The sequence below is a fragment of the Ursus maritimus genome, unplaced genomic scaffold (assembly GCF_017311325.1).
Source record: "Ursus maritimus isolate PB19 unplaced genomic scaffold, ASM1731132v1 scaffold_17, whole genome shotgun sequence".
NCBI lineage: Eukaryota > Metazoa > Chordata > Mammalia > Carnivora > Ursidae > Ursus > Ursus maritimus.
In genome coordinates, this window is record NW_024424119.1 from 11,953,264 (window position 1) to 11,968,603 (window position 15,340).

Here is a 15,340-nt window from a genome sequence, read left to right on the forward strand (position 1 = left end):
GAACTGTATGTCAACTAACTAGAATTGAAATTTTAAAAAAATAAATTTGGCCCTAAAGTGCCAGAAACAAAAAAGAATATCATTCCACGTATAAAAATACTTATAAACTTAACCAAGGAGGTGAAAGACTTGTACACTGAAAACTACAAAACATTACTAAAAGAAAATAAAGAAGACAAAAAAAAAAAGATCCTGTGTTCCTAGATTTAGAAAATTTATTATTAAGATGTCAGTACGGCTCAAATTGATCTAGAGATTCAAAATCCCAAGGACTTTTTGAAGAAATAAGAAAATCCAACCTAAAATTCAGATGGAATATCAAGAGATCCTGAATGACCAAAAAAAATTTTGAAAAAAACGAAGTTGGAGGCTTCACACTTCCTGATACAAAAACTTACTACAAAGCTACAGTAATCAAAACAGTATAGTTCTGGCATGTAGTCCAAGGGAATGGAATAGAGAGCCCAGAAATAAGCTTTTGTACATATGATCAGATGAAGTGTGCCAGGATCATTCAATGAGGAAAGAATAGCCTTTCAACAAATGGTGCTGGGTTGAAACTGGAAAACCATATGCTAGAGAATGAAGCTGGATCCTTATTTTAACTAGATATGAAAATTAACTCAAAATGGATCAAAGACTTAAATGTAAGGGTTAAAAGTATAAACTCTTAGAAGAAACATAGGGAAGAAGCTTCGTAATACTGGATTGGCAATGATTTTTTGGATAGGACACTAAAAGCACAATTAATCAAAGAAAAATTAGATAAACTGGATTTCATCAAAATTGAAAGCTTTTCTTCATCAAAGGACACCATCACCAAAGTGAGGAGACGACCCACAGAATGTGAGAAAATACTTACAAATCATAAATCTGATAAAGGATTAATATCCAAAATATAGAGAGGAGAACTACAACTCAAAAACACAAAGCCTAGAATAAACATTTCTCCAAAGAAAATCTACAAATGGACAATACACACATGAAAAGACATTCAACATCACTAGCAATTAGGGAGATGCAAATTAAAACTACAATGAGATACCACTTCATTATTTTTAAAAATAAATACCAAGCAGTAGTAGAAATGTGGAAAAATTGGAACCCTTGTGCACTGTTGATAATATAAAATGGTACAGCTATTGTGGAAAACAGTATAGCAGTTTCTCAAAATACTGAACATAGAATTACCGTATGATCCAGCAGTTCCACTTCTGGGTATACACTCAAAACAACTGAAAGCAAGGATCTGAACAAATATATGTACACTAATGTTCACAGTAGCATCACAATGGCAAACAACCAACATGTCCTTTGACGGATGGATAAACAGAATATAGTATATACTTACAATAGAGTATTATCCAGCCTTCAGGAATGAAATTCTATACATGCTACAATATAAATGAACCTTGAAAACAGCAACTGAAAAAGCCAGGCACAAGAGTATTACAGGCCGCGGGGCGCCTGGGTGGCGCAGTCATTAAGTGTCTGCCTTCAGCTCAGGGCGTGATCCTGGCATTCTGGGATCAAGCCCCACATCAGGCTCCTCCGCTGGGAGCCTGCTTCTTCCTCTCCCACTCCCCCTGCTTGTGTTCCCTCTCTCGCTGGCTGTCTCTCTCTCTGTCGAATAAATAAATAAAATCTTTAAAAAAAAAAAATTACAGGCCAGTATCCCCGCTGAACATAGATGCAAAGACCCTCAACAAAATTTTTACTAGCCAAATTCAACAATATATTAAAAGAATCATACACCATGAGTAAATGAAGTTTCCCTCCAATGCAAGGATAGTTCAACAACCACGAATCCATCAATGTGATACACCACATCAACAAATAAGGATAAAAATCATATCTCAATAGATGCAGAAGAAGCATCTGACAAAATTCAATACCCATTCGTGATAAAAAACTAACAAAGTGGGTATAAAGGGGAATGTACCTCAGCACCTCAGCATAATAAAGGCCATAGATGACAAGTCCATAGCTAACATCATCCTCTAAGCTGATGGCACAAAGCTGAAAGCCTTTCTTCTAAGATCAGAAACAAGAGAAGGATGCCCATTCTCCCCATCTTTACTTAACATAGTATAAGAAGTCCTAGCTAGAGCAATTAGTTAAGAAATAAAAGGCATCCAGATTAAAAAAGAAAAACTGTCATGGTTTGCAAATGACATGCTATTATGTATAGAAAATCCTAAGGACTCTATCAAAAAACTTATAATAAGCAAATTCAGTAAGTTGCAGGATACAACATCAATATACAAAAATCAGCACCAAACTATCAGAAAGAGAAATGAAGAAAACAATCCCATTTATAATTGTATCAAAATGAAAAAGTACACCTAGGAATAAATTTAAGGAGGTGATTATTGAAAACTAGAAGACATTTATGAAAGAATTGAAGAAGACACAAATAAATGGAAAGATATTCTGTGCTTATGGATTGGAAGAATGAATATTGATAGAAGGTCCATATTGCCCAAAGCAGTATACAGATGAAGTGCAATCTCTATCAAATCCAATAGCATTTTTCACAGAACTGGAACAAATAATCCTAAAATTTATATGGAACTACAAAAAGAAAAAAAAAGCCAAAGCAATCTTGAGAAAGAACAAAGCTGGAGGCCCCATATTCCCTAATTTCAAACTATATTAAAAAGCTACAGTAATCAAAACAAAACAGAAACCCACAATTAAACTCATCTATATATGGTCAATTAATTTACTACAAAGGAGCCAAGATTATATGGTGAGGAAAGGATAGTCTCTTTAATAAATGAGTTTGGGAAAACTAGACGGCTACGTACAAAAGAATAAAATTAACTACGATGTTACACCATATACAAAAATTAACTCAAAATTATTAAAGACTTGAACATAAGACCTGAAACCATAAAACTCTTATCATAAAACATAGGTAGGGGCACCTGGATGGCTCAGTCGGTTAAGCATCTGACTCTCGATTTCAGCTCGGGTCATGATTTCAAAGTCATGAGATCGAACCCTGTGTTATGAGATTCTCTCCCCCCCCACTCATGCTTTCTCATTCTCTCTCAAAAAAATAAAATAAAAAACATAGGCAGCAAGGTCCTTTGATATAGGCATTGCCAGTGGTTTGGTTTTTTTTTAACCTGACACCAAAATCAAAAATAAGCAATACCACATCATACTAAAAAGCTTCTATACAGCAAAGGAAACCATCAACAAAATGAGAAGGCAAGCTACTGAATGGGAGAAAAATATTTGCTAATCATAAATCTAATAAGGGGCTACTATCCAAAATATATAAAGAACTCTTGCAACTCAACACCAAAAAAAAAAAAATCCAATTTTTAAAATGGGCAGAAGATCTAAATAGACTTTTTTCCTAAGAAGATACACAGATGGCCAACGAGTACATGAAAATGTATCTTAGTACACAATCAGGAAAATGCAAATCAAAACCACAATGAGATATTACTTCACACCTGTTAAAATGGTTATTATCGAAAAGTCAACAATTGTTGGCAAGGATATGGAGGAAAGATAACCCTTGTACACTGTTGGTGGAAATATAAATTGGTGCAGCCACTCTGGAAAACAGTAGGGATGGTCCTCAAAAAATGGAAAATAGAACCACCATATGAACCAGCAATTCCACTTCTGGGTAGAATTTATCCAGCGAAAATGAACACTAACTCAAAAAGACATATGTACCCCCATACTCATTGCATTATTTATAATAAACAAGATATACACACAATCTAAATGGCCATCAATGGATGAATGGATAAAGTACGTGTGGTATATAGATATACATATAATATATATGATGGATTCTATTTCATGTGTATATGTGTGTGTATATTACATATATATATAATGGACTATTATTCAGCCATAAAAAAGAATGAAATCTTGCCGTTTGTGACAACATGAATGGACTTTGAGGGCATCAGGCTAAATGAAAGAAGACAAATACCACATGCTCTCTCCTATATGTAGAACCGAAGACACACAGACACACAGACACACACACACACACACACACACACACACACAAAGACTGGTAGTAGCTACGAGAGGCAGGGAATTTGAGGGTGAGAAAAATGGGAAAGGGGGGTCAAAAAGAAAAAAATAAAAAATTCTTTTAAAGATTTCTGATCACTTTGAAGGTTAACAGCTCCCCTGTGGACTCCTGGAGTCCAAAGATCCCCAAGAGCTTTTTTTCCGAAAGTGGCCTCTAAGGGATGTCGGTCCGCTGACTCGACTCAAGCAGCAAATGCTGGCTAAGGGCCTGCTGCTTTTGTGCTCACGGACACTGCTGTTGGGATGGGTGCTGCCTGTGACCGTCTGGCTCCGGCCCCTCTGGGAGAAGCTTCGCCATCTCTCTGAGCGCGCAGCAGGAGAACCGGAGCAGGGACTCGCTCTGCGTACCTAAGTCTCTTTCTGGTCAGCTGCGCTGGGGCTAACCTGGAAACACTGATACCAAAGAAAGGAAAGACCGGAGGGACTTGTTACCTTGAATGAATTTTCACGAGAAGGAAAACCAGATTGCCCTGTGGACTGAAGGGGCACTTAGAGGTCTTCCGCTCTAAAGGTCACCGCACCACATTCTTCGCGCATTCTGCCAAGAACCCTCTGCTATGGGTAATCTGGGGAGGGAGCGCCCGTTCTCTGATGGGCCCCACACGACCATGAGCCGTTTGCTAGCAGAATGCTTACAGGCCACAGGAAAGCTAACCATTCCGCCATGGCACAAAGAAAAAATGTGCCGGTGAATGTCCTATAGTTGACACAAGGCGGGGCAAGATGAATGAGCTGAAGGCCTCAGACAAAATGCTCAGAAGGATTGTGTGTCCCACGCAGCCTGAGCATTGCAGCCCCCCTCCGGCCCCACTCCCCCACCCCTCACTTAACTTGGCTAACATCATACATGTCACCTTTATCTGCTTCCCAGTGCAACGGGCCTTGCATCGGGCCTCACCTAGCCGTGCAGCACAGACAAGTGTTCTGCCAGACACGGGATGGCATCACCTTACCGTCAGAGCAGTGCAGCGCCCTTCCGAGGTAAGAGAAAGCCGTGGACCTCCTTTCCCCAGGCCCTGTGTCAATAGCATGGAAAGATAATGTTGAGCGGATGTTTCTCCTCCAACATCCCACAGTCCCTGTGGTCAGATGCCCTTCCCTTTCACCTCGTTTTCCCCGGGCCCCTGTTCTCCCTAGAGATAGATGGCCCCGTGGTGGCCTTACACTTATTGAATGGGCCAGGCTGGGCTTTCCTCTTTTGGTCGTAAAGACTACAGACAGTTCTGTTCCTCTGAGCGTGGCCTGATACCGCAGGAGCTCTGCACTAGCCCCAGGGTGGGCAGGAAGTGAGGTCCACGCGGTGGCCACCAGACCTCAAGGGCTCCAGCAGCCCCTCATGCTTGTCGGCCTTCCTACAGAAGTTATGCTAAAACGAGGGCACTGATCCCTGGGTCTAAACCTGTCATTCCTAGCCAGTCCCCATTCCCGGTCCTACTGGCCTGTGGATGTCCCTTGGGGTGAGGGCTTACTGTCCCCACCCGCGACCCCAGTCCCAGGCTCTGCCTCTGCCTCTGCCCACCCGCATCCCAGCCAGACTTCATCCTTGGGTCACGCAGTGATACAGACTTTGCAGAGCTGAGCACCGAGAGGCCCAGTGAGAGCATACAGCCTTCTGAGATCCTACAACCACTACCAGAACAGAGATCCGAACCCCCTCTGGTGGCACCAGAGGCCTGAAGAGTTGCCCCGCTGCTTTCCCATCTGTTCCCCGATCCCACCCCGACTGCGGCGGGCGCTAACGCTACCGCCCTCCTCCTGCAGGCCCGTGAGCACCCAGAACTGCTGGTCGGAGGCCTGCAGCGTTCATTGGAGGGTCAGCCTGTGGAGTCTCTGCACCGCGACGTGCGGCAACTATGGCTTCCAGGCCCGGCGCGTGGAGTGTGTGCACGCCCGCACCAACAAGGCCGTGCCCGAGCACCTGTGCTCCTGGGGGCCCCGGCCCGCCAACTGGCAGCGCTGCAACGTCACGCCCTGCGAAAACAGTACGTTCCCACCCCACGGAGCCTTCTGCCAGGTCCCCAAGGGGCGGGCCTGCCCTCTGCCCCCAGCCCCGAACCCGTGCCCAGGCCACCGGATCAGGTTTCCCAAGGACGGTGAGCAGGGGCCAGAGCTGGGTATTTTCACAGGGGTGCCTGCAAGCCGTCCAAGATGTGTGCGAGGATGTGTCTACACACGTCCAGGCCACATCAGATGGCTGAGTGTGCCCCAAGGCACTAGGCAAAGCCAGGTGCTAAGGGCCCAGTGCTAAATGAAATCGTCCTCCAGCTCCCCTGCAGGAGCTTGGCTGGGACCCAGAGAAGACCAGCCAACAGTGCCTCCCGGGGGCCAGGCCGCTAGACAAAAGTACTGTCCGCACAAGTCCTGCCCGGGTGGCCCTGCACCCAATGTGGCTCTGCTTCTCACAGAACAAGGAGCTGCCGCCCTCCCTCCTTCCCGCCCCGCGGGCGTCCCCCGAACTGTGCAGGAGCCCAGGCCCTCGAGATCTGATACGCATTCACTGTCTGGGTCCTCCTCCACCCAACACTGGCATTTGTATCCCAGTCGGGTATTTTTTTCTTCCTCTGGACGCAAAACAAATTGGAGGTGGGTCGTAGACAGGGAAGGGACGAAGACAAAGTATGAAGCAAAGAATTAAGAAATTTTAAAACACTGCCATGCAGTTTTCCCCCAAACGGGGCCTCTCCAGGCATCAAATCGCCAAGGCTGAGGCAGATGCCCTGTGGGCATGTTGTCCCCCAGCGTGTCCACCGGGCGGGGGGGGGGGGATGATCTTTGCTCTCGGGGTGGTGCCCACCCATCTGTGTGTCAAGAGCTCACCACCATCCGTGCTAACATTCAGTCAAAGTAGTTCAGACTTGCTGTGTTTACCACAGCTGTCCACCGCCCAAATCACCCGTATTTAAGGACAGTCGCGTCTGTGCCAGTGCTGAGCTGGCAGCCCACAGCGCTCGGGGCAGGGGAAGGAGGAGAGGGGCTTAGGTGCACCGGGTAGGAAAACAGAGGGGGGGCCGAGGGTCGCCCCATCATCCAGCCAGCCACTGCAGCCCGGGGGGCAGCCTGGGGGGCACACGGCAGAGCTCCCCCAGGGGCGGGACAGCAGTGGCCCCTGCAGCACGGGAGCCCAGGGCCCCAGGCAGAGGCCCGCAAGCACCCCGCGGTCGCAGCCCTTAGGCTCCGTCTCAAGGCTCTCTCCTGTCCCCTCCCCCAGTGGAGTGCAGGGATACCACGCGGTACTGCGAGAAGGTGAAGCAGCTCAAACTCTGCCAGCTCAGCCAGTTCAAATCTCGCTGCTGCGGGACTTGTGGCAAAGCGTGAAGACGGGGCCCAGGGAGGAACTGCACCCCGGCCACGCAGAGGACTCGTGCCACCACCTTGGAGAGAATTGAAGCTTTCTTCGTTTATTTATTTGTTGCCCTTTCCCCCGCCCCCCATCACACACGCCCTCGTCCGACCTCCTCCCCCACCCCAGACGTGAGGACGTCAGCGTGTCCTCTCTCTCAGTTAGCTGGAGGACAGGATGTCGGGGAAAGACAAGGAAAGGGGTTGAAAGGAGGTTGAAGAGCAGACACCTTCCCCAACCCGGCTCCCAGGCAGACCAAGGAAGAGGCAAGCAGCAGGGAGTCAAGGCCAAGAGCTGACGAGAGACGGGAGGGTAGGGTGACAACGTTTGTAAAGCATTGAGACAGACTTCGGACAACCAACTGTGTCTTTCCTGGCGGCACGCAGTCGACCCAGGCGTGTGCTGCTGCCTGTGTCCTCCTCTGTCTCCGCCTGGGGAAGAGCAGGCAGAGAGGGGAGGAAGGGGAGGACACCGCCGTGAGGCAGAACCCAGGCCAGAACACAGCGCTGCCAGTGGGGAGCCCTGAGAACTCAAAGCACCAATGCATGGCAGTCAGGGGCAGACCGTGCAAGGGCCTGGAGCACACACGAGGCAGGACACAAAGCAGCAGGAAGGAAGGGCACAGAAGCAAAAAGAAGCCTGTGCACGGTCCTCAGCGCAGGGAGATGAGTGAACAGGCCCGAGACTCGGGGAAGGGACGCTCCGAATTCTGCCGCCCTTATAGAGGGCACAGGCCTTGGCAGCCCATGCCGCTTGGGGGGGGGTCCACACTCCCCACACTGTCTCAGCGAACGTTCTGCCTGTACTCCTGGAGCAAAGCTAGTGAGACATCGGGGTCTGGTTATGCAGTCAGGCCACCCCTGGCATCTCTCCCTAAGTCACAAGTTCTGCACCACCCCCACCCATGGTTAACCGCTGATGTGGGCCAGGGGCATTTTGAGTGTGAACAGGCTGGGTTTTCTGCCTAGTTGGCCAGTGCTGCTTCCCCTAAGGGCCAGGGATTGGGGTCAGTTTGCCAGAGAGGATCCATCAGGTCACAGGAGCCACTTCCGGAGCTGGCCGGGACAAGGGGTGGGACAGCCGGCTGGTGCGGGCCCTTCCAGGAGCACAATGAGAGCTGCCCTCCTGGTTTCACAGCAGCTTGGGGCAGGGTGGCGGGGTATGCTGGCGAAGCTGTAGGGTAACTAAAGCTTGCAGGAGGGTCCTCAAAGGCTTTTCAACCTGTTCCCCCCCACACACAATGAAATACTATGAACCTTACAAGAATGAGTACCACCCATTTTAGGAATTCGGCGAGCAAGGCAGCACACACCCTTCCAGAAATGCCCGTCAGCTACAGTAAAAGGGCTGTGGTGAGGTCCAGTGGCAAACCTGACATTCTGGGACTATTTGGCCAATTGTTCTTTCAGCAGAGGGGCTTTGGGTGAGTGATCTTGGCCACCTCCCCGTTGGCCACCACTCAATAGCCAGGGCAGCGTGGCCACTGTCACTCACCCCTTGGATCAACTGCCCCCCCCTACAGACTCGCAAATGCCACTCAGCCCCAGGGCCACCACGGCTAGCAGGGCGTCTGGAAGTCAGAGACGGGGAAGACACTGTTAAGCTGTGTCCTCCCCGGGGGAGCTGTGGACGACGAAGGTGGGTCTCTTTCTTCCTCAGCACAATGGGCTCTAAGAAATCATGTTACTAAAAATCAGTGTCATGTTTATTTAAAATAAAAGAGAATGTTTTCTATGTCTGTATATCTTTTGTGAATATTTATTAGGATTTCTTGTATAAAAAAAGTGCAATATTAATAATTGTACATTGTCATCCGGAAAACAAAGTATTTGGGGGACTTTTTACTAACTTCCTGCGGTTGTGTTCCTGTAAACTCAGTGGTGATTATTGTATTGTTCCTATTTTTAATAGCACCTGGTGTTTCACTCCGGATCCATTCACTGTGTAGACACTACGTTGTAAAGCTAACATGGGATGACAGGGCAGTAAAAGGGGATTCACTTGTGACGCAATAGTTATGCATGGAATGAAGACGACAGAGTCCGTACTAACTAACGCAGTTGGTTATTTCTAGTTCAATAGCTATGGAAAACCAGTGGCCAATATTTACGTTTCCTCAATAGCAGGTGTCCTCCAGCTCCGCCTCGTGTCAGGCTGCAGCCGCTGGAGTAGGTTTCAGAGCGAGCCTGGAGGACCTAGGCTTGGGGTGGGAAGTAACGTGCTCCTTGCATGAGATGAATGTACATTTACTGTTTGTTCTGTGAATCGTGACTCAGCAGCAGCACAAGATGATTAGAGTGGCTGAATAATGTGGAAGGAGGCACTTCCTCCTCGAAAACACAAAACTGTATTTATATTTTTTTTGTACAGATAATACAGCTTATTTATTTAATAAATCTGGTCGTCCGAGTCTCTGTTAAGCCCAGCCTTCCTGTCTTGGGGGGTGAGGGTGGTTCCCGGCCACTTACACGCACTGGGCTAACGTGGAAAAACTGCAGGTTACAGCTCTGCCTGGGACGCTGGGAGCCCGTGCCTGAAGGGCCGGCTCTGTAAGTCAACCCAAAGGAGCTACGTCTGTGGACATGCAAGTATTTAGGCTTAGTACTGCCCTTGACAATCCTCTTATTCATAGCCCTGCATGGTGGGAAGGTGGGAGCCACAGGACCTTCAGAAAAACTAGGCATCTTGGGGGGCAGATGAAGACTTGGGGGCGGGAGTACCCTCCCTCCAGGCCGGGCTCCCTGCCAATGGGGGCGTGCACAGAATATGGTAGCTGGGTGCTGAAATTCTGGATGGACACCATGAGTAGGAGCTAACATTTATAGATCATTACGTTCCATCCTCACATGAGCCCTAGGATTATCACCGTTTGTATATGGGTAGACAGAGGCCCAGAGAAGCCCAGGGTCAACCAGCCGGTAGAACAGGGATCAAACTCCCAGAAGCCTGGCTTTTTAGCCAGAGCCCTTTTCTCACCCACTCCGCCATCCCAGCTCCCATGTGTAAGAGCGGACCACGCCTGGCCTCCTTCGTGGGTGCCCTTCTTCCCTACTTGGGGACAATGGGACGTTTTACTGGGGTTGTCACTTTCTCATCCCCAAAAATCAATTCCGATGGCATTCTAGGGCCCCAAGTTCCCGATTCTGAAAGTATTTTAATAGAAATGAAGGTATGGTGGGAAGTGCAGAAAAAATCAAAAGCATATTGTGGAGTTTTTTTATCAGCTGGCTCCCAGTGGAAGGCCAGCAGGTCCCCAGGCCTGGAGGATGTCCACACAAGGACCTTGGTGGGAAGTGCCTGAGAGGACCCCCAGCCTCAAAGCCCAACTCCAGCCTGTCTTCCAGCAACTCACGCAGCTTATCACAGTCTGTTAAGCAGTCTCAAAATAAACCAGAAAGCTCTTCCTGAAATTCCAATTATTTTCTAAGGAGTTTTAGGTTTTGCTTTAAAGAAAAAGCCAATGCTAGAACTATAAATACTTACATACCAGCAACCAAATAATATCCTACAGAGACCCCAGGGGAGGATGGGGTTGGGGGGGGGGGCAGGGAATGAGTCAGAGATGCCGGAGTAAAACCCCAGGAAGTTGCAAATAGTGGGAAGGGCTCAACCAGAACATATGGAAAATTTTCCAGCCAAAATCACAGAGCTCAGCAGGGAGCAAAAGAGAGATTCCTAGAAGGATGCCACCAGCCACAGCGTAAAAGTTTGGAATCTTAACCACAGGCCAGTCCCAGGGTTGGAACTCCTCATACCAGAGTCCCCTGCTTGGCCCCTGAAGTTTCCAGGCCTTCAACAAGAGGAGCCCAGGAAATCTGGGGCCCACCCAGACCAGAACCTTCAATAATCACCAAAGCTCATCCATGCCTCAGTTTCCTCACCTTTAAAAAGAGGATACCTCACAGGATAGGGTTTTTGTGAGAACACTAGTTAATTCACATTGAGGAAATCTGTGATGACCTGGCATGTCACGAAAGCATTCACTGTTAACCGCTATTACCGTCCAAGCTACCTTGGCAGAGAGATGAGGGGCAGAGCCCAAAAGCATTTGTGCTCGTTCAGATTCCCATCGTCAGCTTTGAAAGACTAGCCCTATGTTTCCATTTTTGACTGAGAAGGACATCAGTCATTGGTGCAAATTCAATACTACACAGTAGCATAAATAAGAGCGGCCTCAGTGAACCAAAATCTGTATCTTGGAAAATAACAGAACAGCCCCGGTAACCAAATCAAAGACTCACCAAAATATTCACACACTTTCAGAAATAACTTCCCGGGACAAAGGTTGTCTTATAATCCCAATGTACAAGTCTAGTTTCAATTCAAAATACCGAATGTACACATAAGTTCCATTCCCTTTGATTTACTAAAAATCACAGAGAAGTGTTCACACAAGCAAACACACGTGTAATGTAAAAGCTAAAATTAAGGATATCTCACTTACCAAGTGGTAGACTTTCTCACAAACGGCATGCTGTTATCCCCTCACCTCCTCCTGCCAATAAATCCACAGAAAATAACCCGCTTTTATTAATGGTTCTTGCTCAAGTGAGACAAGTTAGAGCTCAATAATCTATTTGTGGGCCTCCCCAAAACAGACAAATTCATTCACAACGGATAAGGGAATTGTGGGGTGAAGAGAAGGATGAAGCTCTCGGAAATAATCCAGTGAAAACTGACCTGTTGGGTGAATTACCCAAGGAAGGATAAATTAGGAAACAAAATAAGGTGACATCCCCTTGGTTTGGTCTCTCTCTGTCCCTCGTTTTGTTCAATGAACCAGCCATGATTTAAAGACTCCAGGATTCAGACTGAGAATACACTAGACTGTGCGTTAAATCAGGGAAGGTTATCTACCCATATCACATACTGCCAAGGAGGAAAGTGCTGGTGTGGACACAAGCCTTCATCAGTACAGAATCGAATGCTCAATGGATCTACCCATCCTATAAGATGAAGATAAACCCCAAATTGTCGTCTGTCCCCGCCCACCCATGCTGTCCAGTGGGAGACGCTTCTACAGGTCAAAGGTGGGCAAGCTGATCAGAGATCGTTATCTTTGGCTGAACTTCAACTGCTGATTCATAGCACCCCAAGGTTTTCCACTGTCGGCCGCTACCTCTAACCTGGAATGCAGGGACCGCAAGCAAGCTTTTGCTCGCAAGAACTGGGCTGTCAGCTTGCCTGTCGACCAGAGGTTTACAACTTCACTCAGATGCGTTCTGCGAAGCACCTGGTCCCAATCACCCACATGTGTCACGCTTGTGATAACACAATATACAGATGTCACTCAGCTCTGTGTTTTCCGAAGGCAAAATCCATCTTCGACCAAGGATTTCCCAGGCTGCTCCTAAAGATATGGTTTATATATGTGTAAACAGAAATTAAACGTGCAGTTTTATGTGAGTGAAGAGAAAGCAGACAGTGGGGACTGGTTCTCCTGCTGCACATAAATGATGTTTGTTTAAGCAGAATGCTTAGGAGGGCCGGAGAGATTGCGCGGTCAGCATCCAGACCAGAAAGCAGGCCTGCGAAACCGGCCTCCCTTTCCAAGATGACATAAACAGCCCTCCTCTGGGTCTTTGTGATGGCCAGGGTTGACCTTGTTACAAATCCCACAAAGGAGAGAAGACAAGCTGCGAACGACTTAGTTACCAGGTGAGCAACTCCAGGAAATATTTAATGGTCGAGGCAAGGTGCGTGGTGATGAAATATGTCATGGGTTTGATTTTCTGCTCCCCAATCCTCGCCATCATTTCTTTAAATAACAAAGAAGGGGCCAGGAAATGACTTAGCTGAGGTCACTGAAGGAAGACGAAGTTGTTCGGTCAGTCATCTAGGTAGTCCTGTCCTAGAGCTGAAGTTCAGCGTGTCACACGGTCAAGGCCAGGGCAAGTGCCAGATCCATGGGCCAGTCACTCCTGAGCTGAATGTCTTCACCTGCACGGGCCCTTCCTGTTAGAATGGAGATACTCACGGTAACCACCTGAGAGCAAGCCCCCATCCTGCGAATCCCCCACTCCCTCTGCCATGTGATGGTCCAGCCTCTGCACCAGGGTCTTGCTGAGATGGAGAACCACCAAGCCCTCACCTGGTCCTGGTGGACCTCGCTCTACCTCCCACCCCAGCCCCCCCACCCTGCCAGATAAGCCCTTATGCTTTCTCATCTCATCTCCTCCCTGATTTCTCTTCCTATCACTTACCTTCTCCTTGCTTCAGAGCCTGACAAACTCTTGTGAAGCACCGACTCTGGGGGGGCCCACGCTGGGCCCTGGGGACACAGGGGTGAAAGCCAAGCCCCTGCTTTCAGGGAGCTCCGAGTCCAGTCGGGAAAGCAGACATATCTCACCACAAACGCCAGCATGTCCCACTCTAACTATGAAGTCCCGAGTTTAGGGGCATCTCTGGCTCTGTTTTCTTCCTCATTTGGTTCTTTCCACAGTCAGCACCCAGGGATTGCGCCTCTCGTTCCTCATCCTTTCTCAGTGGGACTTTGCAAAGGTATCCTGACTGAATCAATCTACTCTCCCCTAAGCTCTCCTCCAATCCACTCCCCGCACGGCAGCTAGAACTATTGTCATACATCAGTGTAAACTGACGCATACGTGTAAAGTTAACTTAAATCTACGCCTCAGAGGCAGTTAGCTCACACTTCATTACCGGATCATAAATCCACCCTCCAGAAGTGACCAGGGCAAGCCTTTCACATCCTGTTACCTAAATCCGCAACAGAGAGTTTCATTCATTACAACAAAGTTCATTAAATACCTACCGGTGAAATGAGTGGTTCTAAAGGTCTGGAAAGGGCACACCAGTGCCCCCAGTACGAACAGTCTAAGAATCCTGCAAATCCAACAGCCTGGAGCCCCAAGCCTAGAGTTGTCTTTGGTTCTGTGCCCACCCCACCCCCACCCCGCTTGGTTTGCTTGGTTTGACTAGAGAAGTTCTGGGCTGATCTTACTGTAGGAACGCTCACCCTCGAGTAACTGTCCGAGTGCCAAGCTCCTGGAGTCACGCTTGATTCCCACTTCTTCTCACCCCACCTCCAGTCAGCGACTCCCTGCGGCCGCCCTCAGAACAAGCCCAGGCCGCCCTTCCCATCAGCCCCACTTCTACAGCCAGCTGTGGGTTGCCGCCTCACCCTCTAGGCAGTAAGCCTCCTGCCAGGCCCCCCGCAGTCCCCTCACAGCCACCTGGGTGACCACAGGGATGGTAGATACAGTAGTATATACCAGAGCTGGGCACGTCTCCGCTGCAAGCTTCACGCTGGCCCTCGTCGGAGGAAGAGCCAAATTCCTGGCTGCAGCCCTCATGGAAATATGCCCCCCTCAGGGCCTTCGCTCTGTGTGTTCCCTGCACTCATCTCCTCCTCCCCCGAGACTCTCAGACCTCACCTTCTCCACGAGGCCCACCCCGACCATCCCATTATACACCACCTGGGCCTCCCAGAACTCCTGGGTCTCTCCGCCCCGATTTGTTCTCCTTTTCCCATGGTGCCTTTCTCCTTGTCACTTACCACACAAGTTACTCACTATGCTTTTCATTTATTAGGTGTTGGTTATTTCACTGATATTATACATCATACGTTATTATATATCATTATTCATCGTTTATTATTAAGAAGTGTCCGTCTACTCCACTAGACTGTAAGCTCCACAAGGGCAAGACCTGTGTGTGCTCTGTTTGCTGACGTCATCCAAAGCACCCGGAAGACTGCCTGGCACCCAAAGCAGATTTTGTGAAGGAATGAATAAATGTATGTTTGTACATACAGATGGGTGGGAAAAGGAGGAGGAAGCGTGGTCAGTGCTATGACAGATGGGGCAGCCCACCATCCCGATGACCAGAGCTAAGACGGGGTTGTGGGGTAGAGGAGGAAGAGGAGACATGTAAGATGTGACGTGTGGAAGGAGAGGGTGGGGTTTTGAA

General features: G+C 48.3%; 1 protein-coding gene across 1 annotated transcript in view; it reads left to right on the forward strand.

Moving 5' to 3' along the window:
* The window catches only part of ADAMTSL1 (ADAMTS like 1), a 376,065-nt gene extending 366,244 nt beyond the window's left edge, over positions 1 to 9,821 (forward strand). Inside the window, exons 27-29 of the mRNA XM_040631464.1 lie at positions 4,943 to 5,052; positions 5,833 to 6,053; positions 7,280 to 9,821. Of these exons, the coding sequence (XP_040487398.1) occupies positions 4,943 to 5,052; positions 5,833 to 6,053; positions 7,280 to 7,386 (438 nt within the window). The 3' untranslated portion in view covers positions 7,387 to 9,821. The remainder of the gene's footprint in view (positions 1 to 4,942; positions 5,053 to 5,832; positions 6,054 to 7,279) is intronic.
* The last annotated feature ends 5,519 nt before the right edge of the window (positions 9,822 to 15,340 follow it).